General features: G+C 35.8%; 1 protein-coding gene across 1 annotated transcript in view; it reads right to left on the bottom strand.

Moving 5' to 3' along the window:
* Positions 1 to 882: 882 nt before the first annotated feature.
* Positions 883 to 25,798, bottom strand: part of LOC143715591 (lysophosphatidylcholine acyltransferase 1) — an 81,550-nt gene continuing 56,634 nt past the window's right edge. Inside the window, exons 3-14 of the mRNA XM_077207377.1 lie at positions 20,057 to 20,271; positions 16,437 to 16,549; positions 14,338 to 14,398; positions 13,875 to 13,933; positions 11,047 to 11,081; positions 10,760 to 10,814; positions 8,619 to 8,701; positions 7,554 to 7,679; positions 6,404 to 6,557; positions 5,476 to 5,574; positions 5,225 to 5,366; positions 883 to 4,547 (exon numbers count right to left, since the gene is read on the bottom strand). Of these exons, the coding sequence (XP_077063492.1) occupies positions 4,387 to 4,547; positions 5,225 to 5,366; positions 5,476 to 5,574; positions 6,404 to 6,557; positions 7,554 to 7,679; positions 8,619 to 8,701; positions 10,760 to 10,814; positions 11,047 to 11,081; positions 13,875 to 13,933; positions 14,338 to 14,398; positions 16,437 to 16,549; positions 20,057 to 20,271 (1,303 nt within the window). The 3' untranslated portion in view covers positions 883 to 4,386. The remainder of the gene's footprint in view (positions 4,548 to 5,224; positions 5,367 to 5,475; positions 5,575 to 6,403; positions 6,558 to 7,553; positions 7,680 to 8,618; positions 8,702 to 10,759; positions 10,815 to 11,046; positions 11,082 to 13,874; positions 13,934 to 14,337; positions 14,399 to 16,436; positions 16,550 to 20,056; positions 20,272 to 25,798) is intronic.

Genomic DNA, 25,798 nt, shown 5'->3' with positions numbered 1-25,798 from the left:
TCTTATCTTATTTTATGCACTTTAATGTGTTTAGATATGAGTTTAGCATGCACAGGATGATGATGATGATGCATTAGCCAACGTGATAAGGTAAATAAATAGAAATGTTTGATAATTTAGTAATCATGGCAAAGTGCTAAATTATGGGGCAAAAAGTCCCTGCTGTGCAAACTTTTACAGAATGTATACAATGACCAGTCACTTTAATATATACACCTTGCTTGTGCTGCATGGGTTGGACCTTTTGCCTTAAGAACTGCCTTAATTCTTCATGGCATATAGGGTAACACTTCAGAATACTGTTCCATCATTAACAAATAACTGCATAGGAACAAATGAGTAGGCTAATGTAATATCATTCTAGTAACTACTATTAACTAACAAGAAACTCTTGATTAATTAACTTGCAACTAATAGCACTCAGTTAAATGCATAAGTTCCCTATTAGCTATTCAATAACTACCCTTTTCACACCTGGCAGAGGACTACTAAAAACTACAGGCCCATAATTAATGTGAATAATGCATAATTAATTATAAAGTGATGATGATGGTAATCTACTTAGTAATGACTCAAGTATTATCAAATATTTCAGAAGGAATAACTAATTATTAATACACATTGTAACTAGAAATCAGTAAGCTTTTTGTGATTATATATATATGTATATATATATATATATATATATATATATATATTATAACACATAATATATAGATAGACATCAAATCAATTAAAAATATATAATTTTTATATGTCAATCTGAACCCAAACCATCCATGTGGAAACATCCTCTTCACACCATCTGGTCTGAACTCACCACTCATGATTCCTCTCCTCTAGAGGGCGACAGCGTTATTGAAGAAAACACAATCAGAGAGATGTAGTCAAGTGTCTCTTTTTATTAAAGAGTCAGAATGACAAGTCATTTCATTGCATTCAAAACAGACAAGCCCAGGTATCTTGTAAAAATGACTCTTTTGATACATTACAAAATAAAAGTCAGGGCAAAATAGAAAACAGACCTAAAACATCTACGTCAGCTGGACGGGTGCAGAGGAGCCATCAGAAAGACACATGACCTCAAGGAGTTCAGTCTTTCTTCTTCAGCTCGGTGAAGGACACACCGTCACAGGCAGAAGAGACATAAATACAGAACCCTTTACAAACACAGAGAAGAGCAGGTCTTCCTGTGAGGTATTTCAAATAAACCATACGCTTACAAAATAAAGTTACACGCCAGAGATGCTGGGTCCTCATTTCATATAGAAAAATAAAAATAAAAAAAATCCATCTTAGATCACTGCTTCTGCAATGGTGAGAAAGGAGACTGGGATCTACTCTGGTCTGAAGCAGCAAACATGTCTGATTGTTACATATGATTTATTAAATAATATTCTGACCATTTCAGCAAATAACCCAAACCATCAAAGATTATAATGCCTGCGGTTGAATCTCAAGAGAAAACATTTGAATACTAAAGAAACTATTAAGATTTTTTTGAATTGTGACATTTTCATGACAATTAAAACACATTCCCCCTCCAGCCATTTGACTGTTTTACTTTGTTATTCTCATTAGTCACGAGTTAAATGTGTTTAATAGTCATGAAAATGTCACAATGAAAATATGCTTCACATTCCCCCTCCAGCCGTTTGACTATTTTGCTTTGATATTCTCATTAGTTTTAATAAATTTTCATAAATCAAAGGCAATAACCATGATATATTATTTAAATTCTAAAATACTTACATTTCTAAACAAATTAATTCAGCTGGATTATGATAATGAGAGTATGTGTTTGATAGTCATGAAAATGTCACAATGCAAAAAAAAAAACAACAACCTCAATTGTCCTTATAAAAATAGGCTTCTTATTCTTCACTGAAGGTATTTAGGGTGAAGATGAACATGTTCTTGAAATGATTCATGAGATTCACCTCTATACACACACAAATAACAATGATTCCCATCAGAGAAGATAGGAAACTAGTTTAATGTCCATCAGGTCCAGAGCGAACCCACAATCCCTTTCTCCTCAATCCGTTTTCATGTGTGGTCTGTACGGGTAAATATTGATACAAAGCCACTGTAATATCATAACCAATCACCTGAACATGCACACCAGCATACCGTCACATAACTCATGAAAAGAAGAAGGCTTAAAAATCTAAAGTGCCAGCACAAATAAATGTACATCAAAATTTGGAAAACATGGGGGGAAAATCCATGAGAACTGGACTGAGCCAGAGAATCGACCCATCATGTGCACAAGACTGTACATCAGGGTCGAGTTCCTTCGCTCGCCAATACTGAAGTATGATGCACATTTGACTGTTGATTGTGATGGATTGTCAATACATTCTCTTTTCCTCCTTAAAACTACATTGAAATTCAAGGCCAACAATAATATGTAATGTGTATAGGACAAAAAGCATCTGTAACAGCAATAATTACATACATAAAGCCATCACCAAGGAAAACATCACAAATGTATGTACAAAGGAGCTAATCTAGTTAAACCAGGTCAATCTGAAAATAACACTTTAGATCACAGATCTTTCATGGCAGTGAGAAGAAATCCTTTTATGTATAGCAAAATTCACAAAATGCCCCGCACTCGGAATATTCAAAATACATTTCAGAAGTGTTTTTTTTTTAAAAAAGGTGGTGACATCAATAAAATATTGCTTTGCCGTGGTGTTAAGTTTAGTTGAGAACTAACAGTGAAGATTTCACTAGAAAACTAAAGTGTGAGTCAAACAGATCCAGGATCTTGTAATAAATGCAGATGTCTAACCGTACATGCTCACGAAACGCTGTGGGCCGCGACTAAAGATTGAACTGATACTCATCAAGAAGTCAAATCTGTATCCTTCACATTAGCTAATCAATCATTAAAAAAAAAACCTTATAAAAAGTAAGAATAATAACAGTATCTTTTAGCAAAATAAACTTTTGAAATCTTTGTGGCAAATTAAATATTTCAAGACCAAAATTTAAGAAAACGACTGCATATCACTTCACTTCGGCCTCATTACGTGGTTCAAAAAAAGAAAAAAAAATCAATTAGGTCGATGTTTTCAAACAATCACAGGCACCATTTTTGTGAAGAACTGTCCATTTACCACAAAACGTCATTCATTAGGGATTCAATTTGACATTAGTTGGACTCCGATTGTTTGTGTGAAGAAATGAAGGAAGACTTTACTTGATGCAAGATGCAGATAAACATTAAGAGAGAAACTCTACTCTAAAACATTAGAAAGAGACTTTTCTTGGTCGAATTGTTGGACATGATGTCAATTTTTCACTTGCCTCTTGAGTGAAAAATAGAAAAATACAGGAATACGTTGTCTATCAAAAAGGTAAACACTCCATTATATATACTATATCTTATGAATAACATTGTTCAGATTCCTGATTCTCTAACTACGCCACAGTTATTATTCTGTATTTGGTCCATATAAATGTAAAATGTTTTGTTTATTTCAATACCTAAAGTAAATAAAAATAAAACGTAAAAATGACCCCCAAAAACCAAAGCTGAAACAGCCTGACTGAGACGTGCTCATGGATTAAATTGGTAATTGGATGTCCAGAATTTACAAAAGTACAGTGTAACTTACTGTACAAAACGATGAATTAAAAGAACACACACACCAAAAACAAACAGATAGCCACTTTCCCGCACCCCTGAGCTAAGGGACGAAATATTAAGGAATAAAAACTGACTCATTTCGATTTAGACCAGCACTTAATCGGTCGTATTTTGCACCTCAAATCTGATCCTCATAAACATCCAGCAGGAGGAGACAGAGCTCAGATATCTGTCACTGGCACTCAACGACCATTTTAGTCAAACACTGAGTAATACTGCTATCAAGCATCAAGCCCATGCAAATACTTATGAATTCATAAAGGCATCTACAGTCATGAAACAGAAAAACAAAGATGTGGACGGTTGAGACTGAAAAAGAGAGCGCAAGCCAACAGTGAAAACCGCTTCTATTCCGTTAGTGACTGGGTCTTTATTCGCTTGTTTGCATCCTTTTTCTCCCGTATTTAAAAAAACATGCAGTCGGTCAAGTATCACTCGCACAAATAGATCACCCAATGAGAATGAAATTAGTGATTGGCTTTCAAGTAGTTGTTTTACAAAAAAAAAAAGAAAAAAAAAAAAGAGAAAGAAAAATCCCTTCAATTTGCTCTTAAAATAATCATATTAAGAAAAGTTCCCGATCTCAATTGACAGAAATGATGCTGAGGGGAAGAGAAAACCGGCAAGCGTGAAGTAACCAATCAAATGTCACGGATACCAAGTGGTAAACTTTGCAATGCTGCTCCGCGTTCGTCCTCTTGTTCTCGGGGACGTGTAAGATGGGCTCAGTCGAGTTTCTTCTGAGGAGCGTGGTGGTCTCTCGGGCTGAAATCAGCGCAGAAGCCGTTGGCGTGAGGAGGGGAGCTGCTGCCGAATCCTGCATTGTCTGAGTAGAGGAACTGCTCAGCGAACTCAGGATGCTCCTCCGCAAACTCCCTAAAGCTCTCTGCCACCAGGTGGCATCAGAAGAACAACCAGAGTCAGAGTGGGAACAAACATGTTTCTAAAGAACATGATGGTTCAAATGTTCCTGTTAAGGACGCCTTGTGGAAGTTATATCAAAAAACGAATCAGACTTTAAAGATGTTAATGCTATTCATCACTAAATGATACCAGAATGAAGCACGAGCCCTCCTGACACACTACAGGCAGGAGTTACTACTACACTCAGCTCTAACACATGAACATTTACTCACTGTACAACTACAAAAATGACGATAAAAATAAAATATATATTAATATTGTAACATTTTAATGTTAAAAATGAGCAAAATTTAAATAATTATTACATTTTTGGGTTTTATTTCAATTGAACCTTCGCACCCGCCCTCCTTAGTTACTGTTGTTACGTCGACAAGTCATGGCGCTGTCACGCCACACATCATGTTCTCACGCAGTGAAAAAATACATTGCGAAGCAAAGAGGATAGTGACGTTGTCAGATCGCCTGCCAATGAGTCTCCTGGTGAAGGGTAAATTAATCCTGCATATCTAAACTGACGCGGTAACTAGAAGTGTCAAGTCATAACAATAACCTCACTAATGAATCATTCACAACAAGACAAGATACAAGAATAAAGAACGCAAACTGAGACTTTCATACAGGAATGAATGGTTCTCTTACCGAAAGTGATTTTGCCAGTGTCCTCGTCATCGATGGCTCTGAACAGACTGCGGACTTTGAGTTTTCCAACGCCCAGCGCCGTCCTCAACACACACATCAGCTCGTTCTCTGTGATCGCACCGTCCTCTTCTGCCTCAAACATCTGAAAGCAATGCATACATTTCATCTCAGAGCTGAGCATCATCAGTGCAGTGATCAATTACTCCATAAAACTTGGCATAACCTATTAGTTTTTAAGAGAAATCACACACCTTGAAGGCCAACCTGATGGTTTCAATCGTTTTTGCAGGCCGACACACCACAGAGAAAGCGATCACAAACTCTCGGACATCCACTGAGTTGTCTTCATGCTGCTCAGGGAGAGAGAAAAGAAGGACCCATTTCATTTTATTGAACATGACAAACAGCTAATGTATGAAAAGATGGAGGGAACAGCAAAGCATATGCAAATAAATTTCACGCTAGGCAACTAAATGACTGTTGTTTGATATATTTCACTTGCCAGTGAGTTACGTTATATATGTTAAGGACAGATATATTTCCACTGTGTGTCGTGTATTACAACTGTTTTACACTATAACGAGCCATTCAATATTCAAATAAAATGAGAATACAGCGAACTGGACCGCAAAAAGTTGGCATTTCGTCTTCACAGTGCACTATTCCAATTGATATTAATGGACTCGCCACATTCTCAGCTCCTTTCTTACAGTCTCTTGGCTGAAAGGTTTCTTACTTGGTTTCTTTCTAGCACACACTTTCAAAAAGAGTGAGAAAGTGACACGGTCTTATTTTTTTCCTAACAGAATTGAACTGGAATTGTTAATTAAATTAGCTTTTCACATTAAACTAAGCCTTTGAGACCAAGCACCAATGCGCAAACAGCAATCCCTGAATTTGTAAAAATTTCAAAGACAGAATTGGTTTTCTTAGTAACAGTATTGGTATTATTATTAGTAGTATTTAGTCTTTTTGTACAAAAACATTAATGTCTCAAACATACCAGCCATTCATTCTTTAAGTTCTGTTTAATATAACAAATGCATTCATACACTGTTTCCACTAAAATGCTCGGTTTTTCTATTAATTCAGTTCAGTTGTTATGCTTTCAAGTAATTTTGTGATGAGAAGCGGATTTAGAAAGTGCCATACAGGCTATATTTCATAAATGATATTTACCTCGTCAAAGAGAGCAAACATGTCTCTGAGTACGTCTGACACGGGCAGGTCAAGGAACTCGGCGAAATCTTCAAGACTCAGTCTCTCGCCCTGGAGTTTATGAGCCCTGTTCCCATAATCCTGCAGGAGCTTCTCTGAGTTCTCACGCTTCAACCTGAGATTAAACATTTACACACTATCAGCACACAGATGGAGGAACAAACCTTAGCCACATCGGTCGGTAATAGGGCCCTTTGGTTTCAGTGGATGGGAATCGCAAAATCCAGTCACAAAAATGGAATTTACAGTATGACGTGATGTGACAGAATTTGGACTAATAAATCAAAAGTAGGGGTTGTATAATTTAATCTGTCTAATATGGCGATATGGTGTAGAGCCTGTGAATATTAAAGTGAGAAAGACTGCTTTGAAATCGGAAGTGTGCATGTTCAGCACGTCTCAGAGTCGCTTCACCAGCATTCTACCAGTTCTTTTGAGAAGACTATCATCAGATTCACAAACTCAAAGCTCTTCATGACAACCCAACAACATAAAAAGAAATTGTGACAGAAATATATTACTACTGTACAGTAAAATATTCTTCTCAAATTAACAATTTTTCTTCCATGTTTTCATTTCAACAGTCTATTTCTGTTGTGCAGCACTCTGCAAAAAACAAAACAAGGAATTGTTACATTTTCATTCGATTACATTGAAAACATTATTGTATTGTTAATGCCTTTATTTAATAACCAGTGTTTTGATAATAATTTGTATTAAATCATAAATCCAAAACATTAAATCTTTGATAGGGGCATTTTACTGTAAAAAAATTATAATAAATTATTCAATGAACTTTTTAATTTAATTGATTCGATTATTTATGATGATTAAAATGTATTAAACCAATGAAACAAAATCCAGAAAAATATTAAAAATGTGTCATTAATTCAAATGATAATAATACAATGGATTTCATAGGGCCTTTTAATAAACAGTTTTAGACGTCCTTTTTAATTACAAACATTTCATTTAACCATTAAAACAGAATTTACTCAGAAAAAACAAAACAAAATTTGGGAAATTTAAACGGATTTCATAGGACCCTAAAAATGATATGTTTGTTATACTTTGAATAAATGGTTTCGTTCAGTGCTGTAATGAGACTCACCCCAGACTCCGGACCAGTTTAGCAAACTCCAGCAGACAAGTGTCCACGGGCAGCTTGATCTGACCCTCAGCCATGGCTAACTGACAGTCTTCAAACGAGTAGTCTGTCACAGGGACCTGCAGGGCCCTTCACACACAACACATCAGTGTTGACACTCGCTATCATTTCATTCAGGCACATTATGCTCTTCAGAACTGTTTTAGAGAAACCTCAAAATAAGGGTGAATCTCACAAAACCTGTCATAAACATGCTGTCACATTTCTTCCCCATGTACAAAGTAAAAAAATCTTCTATATATAAAAAATTGTTCTAGGACTATTACTTTTTTTTGTTGCTTTGTTTACGTTACAGTTAAACACATTGAACCTTCTCATCTCAAAGACTTGAGTCTTATGTAATCTGCAGTATTCACAATATTGAATCTCATCACTGTAACTGCAGAACAAAGATTTTTATATAAGCAGTATAAATTAAGGTATTACCACCATCATACATAAATACTTAAGCTTTTAATAATAAATCTTTGTTTTTCCCTGCATTACATCATGCAAATTAGGGGGATGTCCTTAATTGTTATATTAAAAGAATGTAATAATTATGTAACAAACTGTATATGGTTATTTAAACACCATTAAGGACATTTCTTTTAACACCATTAATGCATGGATTTATTTGATTTGGACTTATTATTTAACTTTCTAAATAATTAAATTTAATTTAAATGCAGTAATGAGTAAACATCTTAAGATTTCTGTATATCAATTTTTTGTAAAGTAACAATGGTCCTAAAAAGGGTTTATATTCTTTATACTATATATGAAATGGCGAGATTCTTCCATGAAGGCCTATTTACAACTAAATGAAAAAAATAAAAAATAAAACTATTTGCATAGACTTGTGGACAGGTCACATAATTTAACAGGCTAGAACAGGTTATCTAACTTTAATTTCCAAACATTTATGTTTATACACAAAAAAATATCTTGCGATAACCCCCCCCCCACCCCCAACAAGTTGACAGACAATCCAGACACAGATCTACAAGAGGAGAGCTCAGATCTTACTTTGCCATCAAGCGGCGCACATTGTTAGCGAAGAGCGCTGGATTATTCTTCTCCTCCTCTGAGGGCGAGTATATGGGCAGATACTGAGAGAAAAGAATAGAAAACCAGTCAGCAGTTTCCTGGAGACACGTCTGTGCAAATCCAGGTCAAGTGAAGTCCAGGCTCAGAGATGCTACCCAAACAAATTCACGACAAGCTTCACTTCCAGCACGATTCAAGCTCCGGAGTGCGAGCGGGAAAACGAGGTCACTTCACTCCCATAATGACAGTGGAAGAATTTACATGCATCACCTCGTCCCTCTATACCACTCATTTTTTTCATTAAGAAGCTATGAATGTGGTAAAGTGGCTTTAATTACGAGTCTGGAGAATCTGCAGGACTCTCAATTGAATAATCAATAAGGAAAGACAAAACAGAAAACTTTTTTCTTTTCTTTTCTCTATTAAACTGATGACATGGTTTTCTGTAGTTAAGTTTTCTGTACTGAACTGTGACTTCAAAACCGAGATACAGGTACGTACCAAACCATCATGTTTGAGATAATATATATATAGATATATATTCTCACATTATCACAGTTTATTCTCTATAGTTTAGAAAAGAGTAATAAAATATGACAAGAACTCAGAGTTATAAAATCAGTTGATATTTCACTAGTTTTGGCAATTCTTCTGTTAGCCTGTCTCACAAATGAATTAGGTTAAATATCTGTCAGCTGTTAAATTTAAGTACACAATTAGATAATACCAATTTAGGTCAACCAATAAATTTTGTTTAATGCTTAATTTTGTTAAGTCTGTGGTGTAAAAAAGTTGCATTAACAATTAAAGAAAAACAATTAAGCAAAACATGGTAAGGTCAATAATGTCTGAATAATTTTTGGTCCCATATTTCTGTAAATTTTACTGGTAGTCCACTGTATGAATAATTTTTGGGTATAATATGTCAGTTTACTTTATTTTTCCTAACCTCAAATCTGTGTCTGAATCATTTTTGCTTTGACTGTATGTGTATGTGTGTGTGTGTGTATATATATATATATATATATATATATATATATATATATATATAGGGGGAGGGGTTATGCAAGCATAGACAAATAGAGTACAAATAAATTAAGGTCTAACTGTAGTGTATTCAGGTACAGACATGTAATAATTAGACCTAAATGTGTTTACTGTATAAATTAAATCTGAATTTGCCGAGACGAATTTTTGACATAATGCATTAGACGTTTGACATAATTTTGTATGTGTCTGTTCAAATGTACGGCAATGCAAGAGGAATCAATTTCGCCGTGCTCTCCGGGGTGTGAGGCTGTGCTGTACCGAATTGATGGTGAACTTTTGATGGTGAAAGCAATTAAACTGTGGGGCCTGGTCTGTACGGTTCACGGATCCACTACGATCGGTTTAACCCTTAGCACAGAACGAAATATTGAGCGTCAGTGAGTGTCAGACTGAGCAGTGAGAGAGTGATCTTCGACAGTAAACTGATGCCTCGTTCTATTTATGACAATGAAGGAAAAATGCTCTGCAACTGGCGCTTTGTCACATCTAGTATAGACAACCCTTAGCTGTTACGAAGCGGCGCTCGCGATGACGGTCGCGTCCGATGTAAACACGGTGTCAGATTTCAATAGCAGTCTTTTTGCGGTTTAATATTCATAGATATTAGTCCATATCAATGTTTGATTAAATGTACAGCCCTATTTTTAATTTATTCATCCAAAATTTGCCAAATTCACTGACATTCCGTGTTTATACACGAAATTTGATTTTTATGACTGAATCCATACTGATTAAATCCACTATACACTCTAGTAACCCCTCACAGCACCCAGCCACATGACCTCATGTCTACAGATGACAAAAAAAGTATATATATATATTTCTTTTTTTTGGTCATCTGTAGACATGAGGTCATATATATATATATATATATATATATATATATATATATATATATATATATATATATATATATATATATATATATATATATATATAGAGAGAGAGAGAGAGAGAGAGAGAGAGAGAGAGAGAGAGAGAGAGAGAGAGAGAGAGAGAGAGAGAGAGAGAGAGAGAGAGAGAGAGAGAGAGAGAGAGAGAGAGAGAGAGAGAGAGAGAGAGAGACTTACTTCAATCTGAAACTCATTGTGAAACTGACACAGAGTCAACCACAGGATCTTAAATCTGCAAAAGAACAAGGTACACTTAGTGACATTTCTTGATGTTTAACATTTTATTAATTTCTCTTCTTTATAACACTGTTTTTTTTCTAGAGTTCTGCATTTCAGTCTGGTGTTGGTCCTTTGGTGCTGCAGATCCAGCTTGACCACTCATTGTCATACAGTACTGCAGCTATGACGGCTGATAACAGGCAGGCAGTTCAATAAAAACCTCTGGTATGAAATATGGCACTTACGCTCCAGGCCCCTGCCACGTCCAGGTAATAGTGTCCTGTCATGGGGAAGAAAAACATTAATCCATCAAAATACAGCTCTGTAGTGGATACCTAACCTTATGAAAGCTTGTTTCCACTGTGAAAAAAAAAAAAGGTAATTGTGACTTTTTCCCACCCAATTCTTTTTCATTATTTTAATTTGGGACTGCAGATATAATTTAACTTTGTAGCTTATTCTGGGGCAGACATTGACCATCCATTGTCCATGTTTAATTAAATTAAACATGCGGTTACAAAAGTAATTGATGATATACTTGTCGCCCTTGATAGAAAGCAATTCTGTGCATCACTTTTTCTTGATCTATCGAAAGCTTTTGACACAGTGGACCATGCTGTTTTAAAGCATAGGCTACTTTGTCTGGGATTGTCTGATTGTGCAGTTTCCTGGTTCATGAATTATCTAAGTGACAGGACTCAGTGTATTAAATGTGATGGTCTATGTTCTGCATTAGTGAAGGTCCACAAGGGGGTGCCACAAGGCTCAATATTGGGTCCTCTCTTGTTTATTATGTATATAAATGAACTGGGCCACAATGTGTCGGATGCTAATATGCATTTCTATGCTGATGAAACGATTATTTATTGTTTTGGATCGTCCCCAGCTAAAGCGGTTGCGTCTTTGCAGAAAGCTTTTGATGTGGTTCAACACACGCTTATGCAGCTTAAACTGGTTCTCAATGCTGATAAGACCAAACTGATGCTGTTTAGTAATACTAAGAAGGTTTCTCAAGTTCCTCCTCCTGTGTTCACTTTGACTGGAAGTGTCATAGAGGTGGTTCATTCTTATAAGTACCTTGGCATTTGGCTTGATGATGCTCTCACTTTTAAACCTCATATAGATAACCTTGTGAAGAAACTCAAACTTTAGCTGTCCTTTTTCTTTCTAAATATATTTTGTTTTTCTTTTAAAGCAAAAAAGCAGCTAATCACAGCAACATTTTTATCTGTCTTAGATTATGGTATCCTGGTATGCAGGACCGCTTCAGTAAAATGTCTGCATAAGATTGACACTGTTTATCATGTGTCTCTGAGATTTATTACGAATTGTAAAAATTTGACCCATCATTGTGAATTATATTCCAGAGTGGGATGGCCATCGCTGTCCAACAGGAGATCAGGGCATTGGCATATTTTTATCTATAAAGCCATGCTTGGTCTGTTGCCATCCTACATCAGTAGTTTAATCACATGGAGAAGTGTTGCTTCTTATTCATTGCGATCAAATGATCACTTGCTGCTCTTTGTTTCATTTGCCAGTACAGAACTGGGAAAAAGGGCTTTTGTTTACTCTGCTCCTTCTGCATGGATTTTTTTGCAAAAAGACGTGAAATTATCAAAACTTATTTCCTTAAATGCTTTTAAGTCCAGATTGAGAGAACCTGAAATGACCTGTTTAAATTGTAAATGTTTTTAATTATTTGTGTTGTATGAACCTTTATAAATGTAATTGATTGTGTTTTTGCTGCCTCTTGGCCAGGACTCCCTTGAAAAAGACGTTTTTAACCTCAATGGGACTTTCCTGGCTAAATAAATGTTAAATAAAAAATAAAATAAAAAAATACATTTAAATTTTTGCAATTCCTATTTTATATCTCATGATTCTGCCTTTTTTTCCTTAGAATTCTGCATGTCAGAATTGTAAACTCGGTATTGCCTTTTTTATTCCATAGTGGAAACGCTTCAACACAGCAGACCAATAAAAATGATTTACAGGAAGCTCCCCACACAGAATAAACAGAATACAATCATAGAGGTTTGAAACTACATGAGGGTGAGCACATGATAGTTTTCATTACTGGATGGCATTCTTTAAAAAAAATAAAAAAAAATATTGCTTTAATGGCATTTGTTTGTGGACGTGCAATTCCTTTAAAGGGGAACTTTTAATGCAACATTACTTTTATATTGTTTTTGAACATAATTATGTGCCTGCAGAGTGTGTACACAACCAAACTCCCAATTGTGGTAAAACTCCATCCACTCAGTTTGTTATTTTCCCCATAAATCTGAAACAGTGTCTCAAACTGAGCCATTCAGGAATCTGCTCCAATGTGACGTCCCATTGGAATAGCCCTATTAGATTAGCTCTTCCTCTGAGTGAGGTGTACACAGTCCGCCATGTTTATCTCCTCGCCAGAGAATTAACAGTAGCATTCAAGTAAGACGTGTACTATTATTAAAGCAACGAAAGTAATTCAAATAGAGTGATTTTCAGTTTTTTTTTTCTTTTGTTGTTTGATTCATATTTACAACATTCAACAATAGGTTCAGTATAGTACACTACTTTCATTTTAATACACAGATCTAAAATGTACATGCGATTTCTCTCTCTGCTGTTTACACTCACAGACACAACTGACTGTGTGTATGTGAACTTTGTGTGTATTTGACAGTTTAAGCGCAATAAGATGCAAAAGAGAACTGAAAGTCTGCCGTCTGACAGCCAGCTTTCTGTGTGCGTGCGCTCAGAAAACCATATACCAGATTTTTAAACAGATATGGCTTTAAAACACATGCAAATAATAAACGTTCATGATGATGAAAAACTGCAATGTCACAAGAGCGTGACCACGATAGAGATGACAATCAAAACCAAACAGATGCTTAGTTCGTTTTTGACAGAGTATCCAAGGCACGAGCTGTAAAGGCACAGCACTATTCTGGATAGGGAGGTGGGAAGCAGCGGCTCATTTGCATTTCAGATACATGGACGAAAACAGCATGTTTTTGCTTCCACTCAAAAATGATCATATCAGATATTGAATCAAGAAAAAAGTCAAAGGTCTCACGAGCTGGTTTGGGTAGCGGATCACTACAGGCTGTACAGGAACTGCTGGAATGAACGCTCCTGAATCACACAAACCAACAACATCAGCACATAATGTTGTACTGCACAATTGTAATGCTCTAAAGACACAAAGGTTGCATTTGCATAAAATTAGCATAGAACAGACACTGAACAGAAACCCTAGAAAACTGATTAGACATTTTGTGGTTCCAGAATCAGGAAGAGGTTTATTGCCAAGTGAATTTTTCTTGTTAATGAAGCTTCCAGGGCACACATAAATACAACAAAACACATAATACAATTAAAGAATAAAACATATTTTTAGTAAACAAAGTATAAAGACACAGTTAGGTTAAGTAAGAATAGGCAAATTTACATAATAGTAACATATTTACTGTATTATGGATAATATGAATAAACAGGGGTGAATTTACAAGATAATAAGGGAGCAAGAGCACACACACCTGGTTTGAACGTGATCAGACAGGATCTATTGGTGCACGTCCCCTCTGGAAATATCATTATCTGGAAGACACGCACATTTTCTTATTGGTCCACAATTATTCATTATTTCACTTAATCACAGTATGTGAAATGAAGACTCTCCAATACTCTAGGGAAATTATTTTAAAAGAAATGCAAACTCACAATGGCCCAATCATATAACTTTAAAATATTAAACACACAATGCTTACAATTATAAATCATCATCAAAGCAGCACAGAGAAAGGGACATTGAGTAAATCTGAAATCATTTCACTGCTAGAATTTAAGTGGATGTTTGTGTTAAATTGTTTTATTTGATAATTTTCTCCCCGTGTCCTCGATATCACATTCCATTATGTTAGTTTTTTTGTAAAATGCATTTTAGAAAAGATGTTTCCTTAATGACATCATCATGCAGGAAGTGACATCATTTTAGAGGGAAATCAACACCAGAAGCATCAGTAAGTATTATCAATGGATCTGAGGTTTTGTGCTGTTAGTTGGTTTGTGTCTAAAACATTTAGCGTGCACTCTCACTAGTGCAAGCTCACTAGTCTAACCTACTAGACTGCAACACTATGACACTAAAAACACTATGCGTGCACTCATTAGACGTGTTTTTGTAAAATCAGGGTCATACTTGATAATGTCAAATGGTACATCATCAAAACAACAATCACAATATAATCGTAGACGATATACAGTATATCGCACACCCCCATGGAAATATTGTACCAGACCAGGCTGATTGAGAGTTGGTGGTCATCAGGGTTTAAAATTAAAACCTGCCAAATGCAGGTAAAAATCAACTGAGGTAGGTAACGCTGTCAAATCCAATTTGGCGTGTTACTTATTATGTTTACTCACTTTGCTGGGATAGTTTGTGTAAGCCAAATCTGCGCAGATTTAGCGCATATACTCAACTTGTGAGTCATCATGATGTATTAAATACAGTGTATTGTGCAGAATTGGCTCATATCTAGCTTACTTGCAAATGCCCAACACTACACAACAAATAATTGCGCGCTTGTTCCATTTGCATTAAAGCAAAAGCGGAGATTAAAAAGCATTTGGTTAACAGAAAAGACATTGTTATGTTCCAACATCCTACTTTTTTTAATGTTGTCTGTACTGTATTGATATCAGAGCATGAGCGGAGCGGTAATACTTCCTCCTGAGCGAAGAGCGCCTTTTTGAAGATTGCGTTCCGCTCGCTCCGTCCGCTCAGCGCCGCTCGCTCTACTCAGAATGCCCTATTGTGATTTGGTAGTTCGTGAATCGGTGAATTAGCTAAAGCAATAGTGGGTTGGTTATGGAGTTCAAATATTGTTTTAAGGAAGTTGCGAGCCTTATGCATAACATGCATCTTGTTTGTGTGTGTGTGCGTGCGTGCGTCCGCGCGTTTTAATATGCCTGTATTGCAACTGCAGTTATGTTCACGGAAATAAAATAACGAAAATCAAATATACCTTTTCAGTTATTGCATTTAATAAGCAAGTTTGCCAAAGGGCTAGACATGTTTTTTTATTAAGTTTATTTAATGCATTTAAATGAATAAAAAGAACAGACTTTTATTCAGAATCACCCCGAAATAACTTATATTTACAATCCTAGCTACTGTAAATGATACATTTATTCCAGATATTCATTACAAAGTACAAACAGAAAGCAAGTAGCCTACAGAGACATTTTATGTCTGAGCGGGATCTGAGCGGGATTTGTTTTACCGGTGAGCGTGAGCGATTCATCAGTGGAGCGTTCGCTTAGGACGCGAGCGACTGAGTGGAGCGCACGCGCATAGAGCGGAATATTGAGCTGAGCGTCACACCGCTTCGCTCACATGCTCTGATTGATATGTCCATCTAAAATACATCAGTGATGAGGATGAAAGAGGAAGGGAGGAGACGGTTGGATGACAGGATTTTGTTTGAATAAGAAATATATTATATTGTTAACATAGTTAATCTGGTTTATTATTTTTGGCTAGAAGAACTTCTGAATGGCAGATAACTTAAAAATCTAGTAGCCAAATTGGCCGGCGGGTGAAAAAGTTAATTTCAAACCCTGTCGGTCATACCTGAGGCCACTCTCCTCCTGAATGAGCTCTTCTCTTGATCTCTTCCACCGTCTTCCGTCTGGAGTCCTGATCTGATCGCGACACAAACACAGGCCGGATGAATTTGATCAGAGCTGGAGGAGGGAGAGATATGATCACATGGGTCACATGCACAGGTTCAGAAGGTCACGCAATGCTGTAAAAACTCATCTGCCCTGGTGCGATGGCTGTACAAAGGTTTTTAAAGGTGAAGAGCTATTTTTACTTTCGAGACTTTAATGAGCTACTTGATTGCAGGATCTGATTCAATGACACATTGAGGACAGTGTTAAATGAAACAATATCGGGTGAATCTCATCAAAATGGTCAAGATTGTGCATAATAAGCAGAGAGAGAGAACATTGTGTTTCCCATTACAGGGTGAATCTCACAGAAAATGGTGTCATTCACCCCAAAGGTGAAACTTTGCATTAAGAAAAATATGTTTTTTAGGGCTGTTATGAATATCTTCATGCATAAACAATGACATGATGATCATCTAATTAATGAAATATATTTATTCAAGACTAAAATGAAATGTTTTCACATCAAACTGTTTGGAATTACATATGCTTAACTGTCATGTTCATGGTTTACAAACCTTAGATTTTATTATATTAGTAGTCGGTAGATATTGTTTATTTTTTAATGGCCAAAGTTGATATCTTAGATAGCAGGGTGGCCGATGGCCGTTGTAAAGCCGATATATATATATATATATATATATATATATAGACATACTTTATATTTATATGAATTCATATTTAATACATTTGAAATAAATAATTTGAAAATGATTAAAAAAAAATCTCTAAATTAAACAGAATTACTTTAGATGGCAACTTCTTGATTCTGTAATCGTATTACAGTATTTTTCACAAATAAAGAAATTGTTGGAAAATATATAAATAAAAGGAAGTAAACACTGTAACCAACAGGGCAATCAGTAATCTAAGTCGTGCGCACCTGGAGTCATATTTTTTCAAATGAAGACAACACTAATTTACTTGCAATAAAAAAATGACATGAATATGACATTGAGGGAAACTGAATTGAACTGTTTAAAATCAAGGGTTTAAAGTTTGTTGATCGTGCGTCTCTAGTGAAACTGAACTCTCCTGACCACATTCAATTTACACAAACTGACCGTTAAACAAAGTAACACGTTCATGCGGGCTACATATGTGCACTTCAGAATATCTGACAGCTGGATTCTACAAAGTCTGCAAGGTTTGCGAAATTAAATGTTTAATGTCATATTAGAATGATTTCTGAAGGATCATGGATCTCATATATTTATATTTTTTATTCTTATAATTTGTAGTATTATGTTTCTTGTTGTATTTGTATATGTCCACTGGAAGCCTCAGTACCAAAACAAATTCCTTGTGTGTGCAAGCACACTTGGCAATAAAGCTCTTTCTGATTCTGATCATGTGACACTGAAGACTGAAGTAATGATGCTGAAAATTCAGCATTGCATTACAGGCATAAATTACATTTAAATTATAATAATATTTCAAAGGTTTTTACTACATTTTTGATCAATTAAATGCAGCCTCAATGAGCATAAGATATTTTTCAAAAACATTCAAATCTTAGTTAATTATTCCAAACTTTTGAACGGTAGTGTAAATAAATTCATGACATTTGCTTTATTAATTGAAGCTTTTCTTTGCCTCTCTCTGTTCAGTTATGTTGAGCCGTCACCAGGTCACACTCGAAGCTTCCTCTTTCACTTCCCTACAGCTGCTGCTGAAACTCACAGTCAGATGAGACATCAGTCTACAGAAGCACTGCAGGGAACAGGAGCGTGAGCTCTGGAGGTGTGTGGAGGAAGAGCTGATGATGATGATGATGATGATGATTGAGATCACTGCTGAGTGGGAGAGCAGATATGGACGCAGATCTTCACTATCCAGGGATTAAGCTGCAGCATGAGGCTCAGAGTCGCCCGGCTGATCAGGGACTTAACGCCTACACCAAAATTAGCATGTACTAACCAGCTTCATCTAATTGCCCGGCTCTCAAAGGTGCATCATATAAACTATAAGCACGCAAAGATGATGCCTGTGCCATGTTTAAATGTGACTAACCCTTCTAAATGTTGCCGTTTTTTAGAGACCAACAGATATATATATATATATATATATATATATATATATATATTTTTATTTTATTTTTTTTTTCTTATATTTAAGCATTTTCCCATAATCTAGTATCGGTTTTGTAATATCGGATTCACCGATAAATGGTGCCTTATTGTGGCTGTTTTGAGAATTTGTGCGCCAGACCGCCATTAAAGCACTGCGTCTGAGGGGAGATGAGTCAACAACAGTGTACCCTCCCTTAATTAATCAACTTTATTTAACATATCTTATTTGTGCATTAATGGTTATGTTACATAAATGATAAAACAGCGCTCTGTCAGCAGGTATATCATAATCTGGAGACCGACAAAAAACATTATTAATGATTCTGATAACATGCCAGCTGAACTCGGTAATTGTGATGATCTATTCGCTGTTTTGTTCATTATTCTGACAATGTTTGCGTATTCCTGCGAATATTCCAGCCTGTTACATTATATTCACGCTTTAGCCTATCAAACAACACATAAACCTTTTTGAAAACTGTAGCTTAAAACGAATGCTTATATTTATGGGGAGTTGATGGACTCCCCTGTCATTTATGCATGTTCTCCATTTGAAAACACTAGACTTTATAAATTGATTTTGCCAGTTGTTAATATGCTGCTGTTATAAATAAAAAGATGCAACAGCAGTAATGTTTTTTATATATTATTATTCAGGCGGTTTAGAACGTTTTATGCTTTTTTAACTTTAGAATTATTTTTACATGCTATTCATTACCATTTTGTTTACCTTATCAAAGATTTTATTTAAAAAAAGACACTTAAGTGACAGTGAACTATGTACTATATTTACTATATTTTGAACTTTATTTTGACAGCACTGAGAACGCCAGCCCCGAGCTCCCATTCTTAATTTTCATTAGTTTACCATTTCAGTTTCTAAATAAATGATCTGACATAACTGTTAAACAAAAGGAAGTAAATGATGTACAGAAAAAGTATACAGTTGGTTAGCGTTTACTTAGTATTTTAACAATTTATTTTATGAAAATTACTAAAGTAGGATTACAGAATAAAGAAGTTGCCATCTAAAAAATATGAGATTTAATTTTACATAATTTTTATCAAGTTTTTCCATATAATCCATTTTTAAATGATTTATTTCTAATTAAGCAAACATTATATAAAATAAATATTAATTTAATTTATGCATTTAAAATAAAGATATCATATATCTGTTTATTTTTCTCATAAGATAGTGGCCATAAAAAAACTATATCAGTTGACCACTATTTTATGTAGTATTTTCTTATTTAAAAAAAAAGCAATACTTAATTTCCTAAAAAAAATATTTGTAAAGTTCATAATGCCTTTTATAAAACAACATTGACAAGTCAATAAACTCTAGCTGACAATGATAATGAGAACAGGCTGAATGAATGAGAAAAGTTTTTCTGTCCTTTTTTGTTTCACTGCCTTTAAATAACAGATTTTTATGCACACTTACTTCCCCACACAGGAATGTCTTTGCTCTCCGCTTTCATCACAATCGACGCCATGGTCATGGTGACGGGAATAGCGTCGAAATATGACGAGTGAGGGCCGAGGGTGAGGATGGGCGCTTCGGCGGGCAGAGCCCTTCTGCCTTTAACACTGATCCAGTGGAAGCCGCCCGCGAACCACATGACCCGCATGATGGTCTTCAGCACCAGGTCCACCACCCTACAGAAGAAGAGCGAGTCTGAGATCAGACCACAAGCAGCGTCATTCAGACGAAAGGTTTGGGAACATCAAGGTGGATTCGTTTCATTAGTACGAGTGTTGTCTAAACACCAGTGAGCTGTATGTGAACTGTTATGTATACTAGGTCTGCACCACACTGTGGAAAAAAAAGACTTGTTTTTTTGGTTTCACTTTATTTTGATGGTCCCTTTAACACATTCTGCTGACTAAGTAACATTGCAGCTTCATGTCTACTAACTCTCATTAGAGTATTAGTAGACTGGTTGGGTTAGGGTTAGAGTAAGTTGACATGTACGTAGTTGCAAAGTTACTTATAGTCAGTAGAGTGTCTGTTGGAGGAGCATCACAATAAAGAGTTTGGAGATATGAAGCAGATAGTCCACTAATACTCTAATGAGAGTTAGTTGACATGTAGTTGCAAAGTTACTTATAGTTAACAGAATGTTCAAAAGGGACCATCAAAATAAAGTGTTACCGAATTTTTTTCACCAGATGAGTTAAATAGCTCTATTTGGAAAACTTTCTTTTCACTGGTTTCTTTTTAAAGACACTCTGCATTTTGCAGAAGTGAAAGCATTTTTAGGCTATTTCACATAAGTTAAATTTAACTGTAAAAGCAAATGTACTGAACCAAGCATTTTTTTATTTCCTAGAAAATTTTACTAAATAATTTGGAACTTTAAAATCCCTAAAAATAAATCAAAGTCATTTGTGTAACCAAGTTGTGTTCCAAATATGAAGTTGATATCATAAACATTGAGCCATGCAGCTAAATGGTTTCGAAGAACCATTTCCATGGTAATGCAATGACCAAACGAATAATACCTAATCTATGATGGTTACAAAAATTTGTTATATGGGAAAAAGCAATAAAAAGTGTGCCAGGTGTTGACACTGACAGTTAAAAGGCTATAATAAAAAAGCATATAGTAACAATGCTATTATACTGATAAAAAATAAAAAAAATAAAAAAATAATAATAATAAGTGAACTGTAAAATCAAGCATTTCTTTTTGGCAAAAAATAAATGCATGGGGGGTTTCAGGATGATATACAGACCATAGTAAATGATGCAGAACATTGTATTATAAGCAGCTCACATGTAAATGAACACAGTGCCACATGTCACTCTGAAATACGCATTACGCAGCAGTGCATTCTTTTTATTTTTTATTAAAATGACAGCCTTTGCAATTACATAATCGCACAAAGCCATATGATATTGACCTTATTTCGATATGTCATGAAGAGCTAATCTATACAGTTGAGTTCCTTAACTATAGACATCAGGCTCTCTCACATATGTCAGGCAAAGTTCAAAGGCTTGTGGTACAATGACCATGCACCACACAACACTTGTGCATCAGCACGCACAGTACACATGCATCCCTGTCTTCCTATGAATGTGGTTCGAGTGCTCAGATCATTATTGATAACCATATTACTACCACGTTTAAATGGGGAGCAAACATTATGTTGCAGTGCAGACGGGCACACGCTCAGACACCTGTGAGCCCAATCTGAGGGGGAATGGAAAGCATTACTTAGTCAGGTTCTGCCCACAGGAGGGTGCTTAACCATCTCACAGCTCAATAACACACACCCGTTTCATTAATTAGAGGTTATGTGAGGTTATTAGTAGTTATTAACTTTGCTGGACGTAATTAGCATCTTTAAAAAGAGTGTTTAATTAGATGCTGGATCTAGAAAGAGGATGTTTCCCAGTGGGCATCTTGAAATAGACATTGAAAGGACAACAGCATGTGTATGTGTGTGTGTGTCATTGAGGCTCAGTGTGACAAGATCTATTGGCTCGTATTGGCTAGCAGTACGGTACGGTACAGTACGGTTCGGGTCAGTAAATCCAGCTAGCGTTTCCACCGCCAACAGTACCCTACTTGATAGGCGTGGTGTTTGCCGGAAAGAAGCCATCAACGTCATTTTCGCGCGAAGAAGAAAGCGACAAAGTAAACACCAACGGATGGCATACAGCAGATCTTGTCCTTGCTTCTCGGCATGTTTGTCACAAGAAGACAAGCGCCGACATTAGGCATTTCTCAATACCAAGTATGTAAAGTTCTCAGCAGAAGGACTCCCGAGGACGCGAGTCCGGTAATTCTCCAAATGGAACAGCGCATTCGTGAAAGCGTCACTCAGCTCACTCTGCATGTACATTTTAGACAACAATAAAACAAAATATGTTATAAAACACCACTCTGCCTCTTTTCGTTTTCATTTAAATACATTTTAAACATTATAGGCATACAAATGTGGTTCAGGCAATGTATAGACCTGATTATATTATTCACTGCATGTTTAATGTTAGCCTATTTATAACAAAACGAAATATAAAACACAACCCTGCATCTTTTCGTTTAAATTTAAAAAAAATATTAAACATATTCCAGGCAAAATGTGCATTTGTACAAAGTTTGCAATAAACAATATTACAGTGATAATCTTGTAATAAAAAAAAGACAAAACTCAACCCTATCTCTCTTTGTTAAATTTCAGTTTTGTCAATAATAGCCATTATAAAATTATAAGTAAAAGGTAACGTTACAAGAAGCTATACAATTAGAAATAAAGCAAACAATTCAGTCAAATATACAAATTCAGCGCTACTCTAACGTTAATGTTACAACGGAAAAGTTATAGCCTATATATATGAAACTTCACTTAGCCCTCAGCCAAAACGATTGGCCAGGGAACGAATTATCGATTCACGAGACCAAAGATCACCCGTTAGATATACACAAGACGAATTACCACTACAGAGTCAGCGGCAAATGTCAGAACGACTAGCCGAGGAAAGGCTGTTCCAGGCGGGGAACATGAGCGCCGAGCGCCCGGTGATCCCTGGAATGGATCAAATTATCATAAATCATTAGAAATAAACCGCAGATTTGAGCTTTAAACAACTACATTCTCGCCTCAAAAACTCTTAAAACTACATTTCGTGAAAGAATAACCGTAGTATTATATTCCAACTGTATATTAACAAATGGCACTTCTTATGTTGTCATTCCCCTTGTAGCACGCTCAAGTGATGATACTCTGTCAACCAATCAGCGTTCTGCAGTGAGTCTAGCTCATCCCTTTAGTACCGTACCACTGTGCTAGGTACCCCAACGGAAGTGTACCCAAAAAGTGGTACGGTACGGTTCGGCTTTTTGGTACCATTCACAACTTTTGACAGTGGAAACGCAAATAATTGCGTACCATACCAAACTGTGCCTCATATCTGCATTACACACCTCAGCTGAATATATACACTTATGTTCAAAGATTTGGGGTTAGTAAGCAGACATTAATACTTTTATTCAGCAAGGATGCATTAAATCGATCAAAGAGACATTACATACATTACTAATTAATTTATAATAATTATATACATCTTTACTGTGACTTTTGACTAATTTTTTCATGCATCCTTGCTGATTAAAAGTTACATTTCAAATAGAGCCTGACCGATATATCGGTCTGCCGAATTTATCAGCCGATATGAGCCTGTCACAGATATATCGGTATCGGCATATATGCCGCCGATATGAACTTTTTTTACAGAACATGTAACGCGGATAAAATGCTTATAAATTGTGTAACTACGTAGTTCGTCCAGCAGAGCGTGCTCCATTGTTTGCTACTGGCGAACCAGGTCACTGTAGTGACAGCAGCCAACCCTTTCACTTCAGTAATGGGGTCTCTTCAGACACGGTGTAAGATGTGCACACACATTAGCTTCCACTCCACTGATAAGGTATGAAACATGGCTAGCTACCTAATGTAGCAAACGAGTATGATAAGCTTGCTGTGAGAGTAAAAGATGGGGATAACGATTATTTACTTTATAGTGTCTCAGCTGGTGACAACGTAGCATTAAATCACCATTCAACAGACTCAAGCCACCACCGCACTGCTAACTAGTTAGCAACTTACCTTTAAGACACCGCTTGACTGCTGCTGCCTGAACAAGACAACGGACGCGAGTGGTGCGATGCGACAAAAGACAGTTGAACCCATTGTAATCAGTGATGTTGTGCGAGTGCGAGTGACAAATCTCAGACAGTAAACGGATGCCTCGTTCTGCTTTGTAACAGGGGCTTTGCCTCGTCCAGGGTAAACAGCTGTTGCGACACGAGCAACAACGCCTGTGTCCGGTGAACACAGTGTTAAAGCCCATTCTGCCTATAACGCTACGTTACAACATCAAGCAATATTCCAATAATATCATTATAACAATTTATATAGGGCTATTTTGCATAATGAGTAGCTTCACGTTTAGTACATTTTGCTGACTAAATTAAAAATGTTATTTAAGTAAAAGTACTATACTTATGTAATTAAACGTTTTCAGTGTGGTATTATTACTTTTACTTTAGTAAAAGATCTGAGTACTTCCTTCCTTCACTGGTAATAGAAGATAACAAGGTTTTGCCAATGACACTTTTGATATATTTATTGATACAAGTTATTTATTATATAACGTGCCTAAATAAAAAGACAAAGTCATTACTGGAGATTATGCAACAGTATTTAGAATATAATTTAGAATAGAGCATGCAATGCAAACTAGTTTGGTTACAGCTCAAATGTACCATTCTCATTCAATCATTCACCCTGCCTCCATTACATATCTGTTACACAAGTGTTTTATCACAACATTTGAGTGATCATTGTAAAAAAAATGTTTATATATATACTTTTGAACTTTATATACATCAAAGAATTCTGAAAAATAAAATGTACCAGTTTCCACAAAAATATGAAGCAGAACCACTGTTTTCAACATTAATAATAGTAAATCTTTCTTGAGCAGAAAATCATCATATTAGGCCTTGTTTACACTGCAGGTCTTGATGCCCAATTCTGAATTGTTGCCTATATCTGATTATTTTTGACCGTTTGTTTACACTTTCTTTCAATTGTGACCCATATCCGATTCATGTGTTTACACTCGGCATACTATCTGAAACGTTGCGCATGCTTAAAGGGGGTTCTTGCACAAATGGACGAACGCGAAATATGCTTGATGCTAGCTCTGCGATATATGTGAAGTTCGCCAAACATCACCATGATTTTGAGGCGGAGGAGGACGAAAGGATTATGGCAGGACATAGGTCTAATCAGGTACAGTACATAGCAGAATGTACGTACTGTACCATGTACGGGAGGGGGGGATTTTTTGGTGGTGTAAATATATTTATTCTGAAGCAATATTTTCAGATTTTACATACTTAAATCTTCATATTTGTGATATTTACCCCAGAGTGTTATTTATTTTTATAAAGAGAATTTTTATTACCTTATTAAATGCATGCATCATATTTCATGTCAAATTCTTAAATTTGATCAATAAATTCATTTATAATAACAAGACACTATAGGGCTGTTAACCATCAAATTAAATAATTTGCACTATAAAATTACAAATGCAATAAATAATGTTATGAGATTGATGTTTTAAATAAATGTTTGAATATACAAAAAAAAAATGCAACTCTTA

This window comes from Siphateles boraxobius, unplaced genomic scaffold (assembly GCF_051911475.1).
Source record: "Siphateles boraxobius isolate OS27281-9 unplaced genomic scaffold, OSU_SipBor_1 12, whole genome shotgun sequence".
NCBI lineage: Eukaryota > Metazoa > Chordata > Actinopteri > Cypriniformes > Leuciscidae > Siphateles > Siphateles boraxobius.
This window is presented reverse-complemented; position numbering and strand designations above follow the sequence as displayed.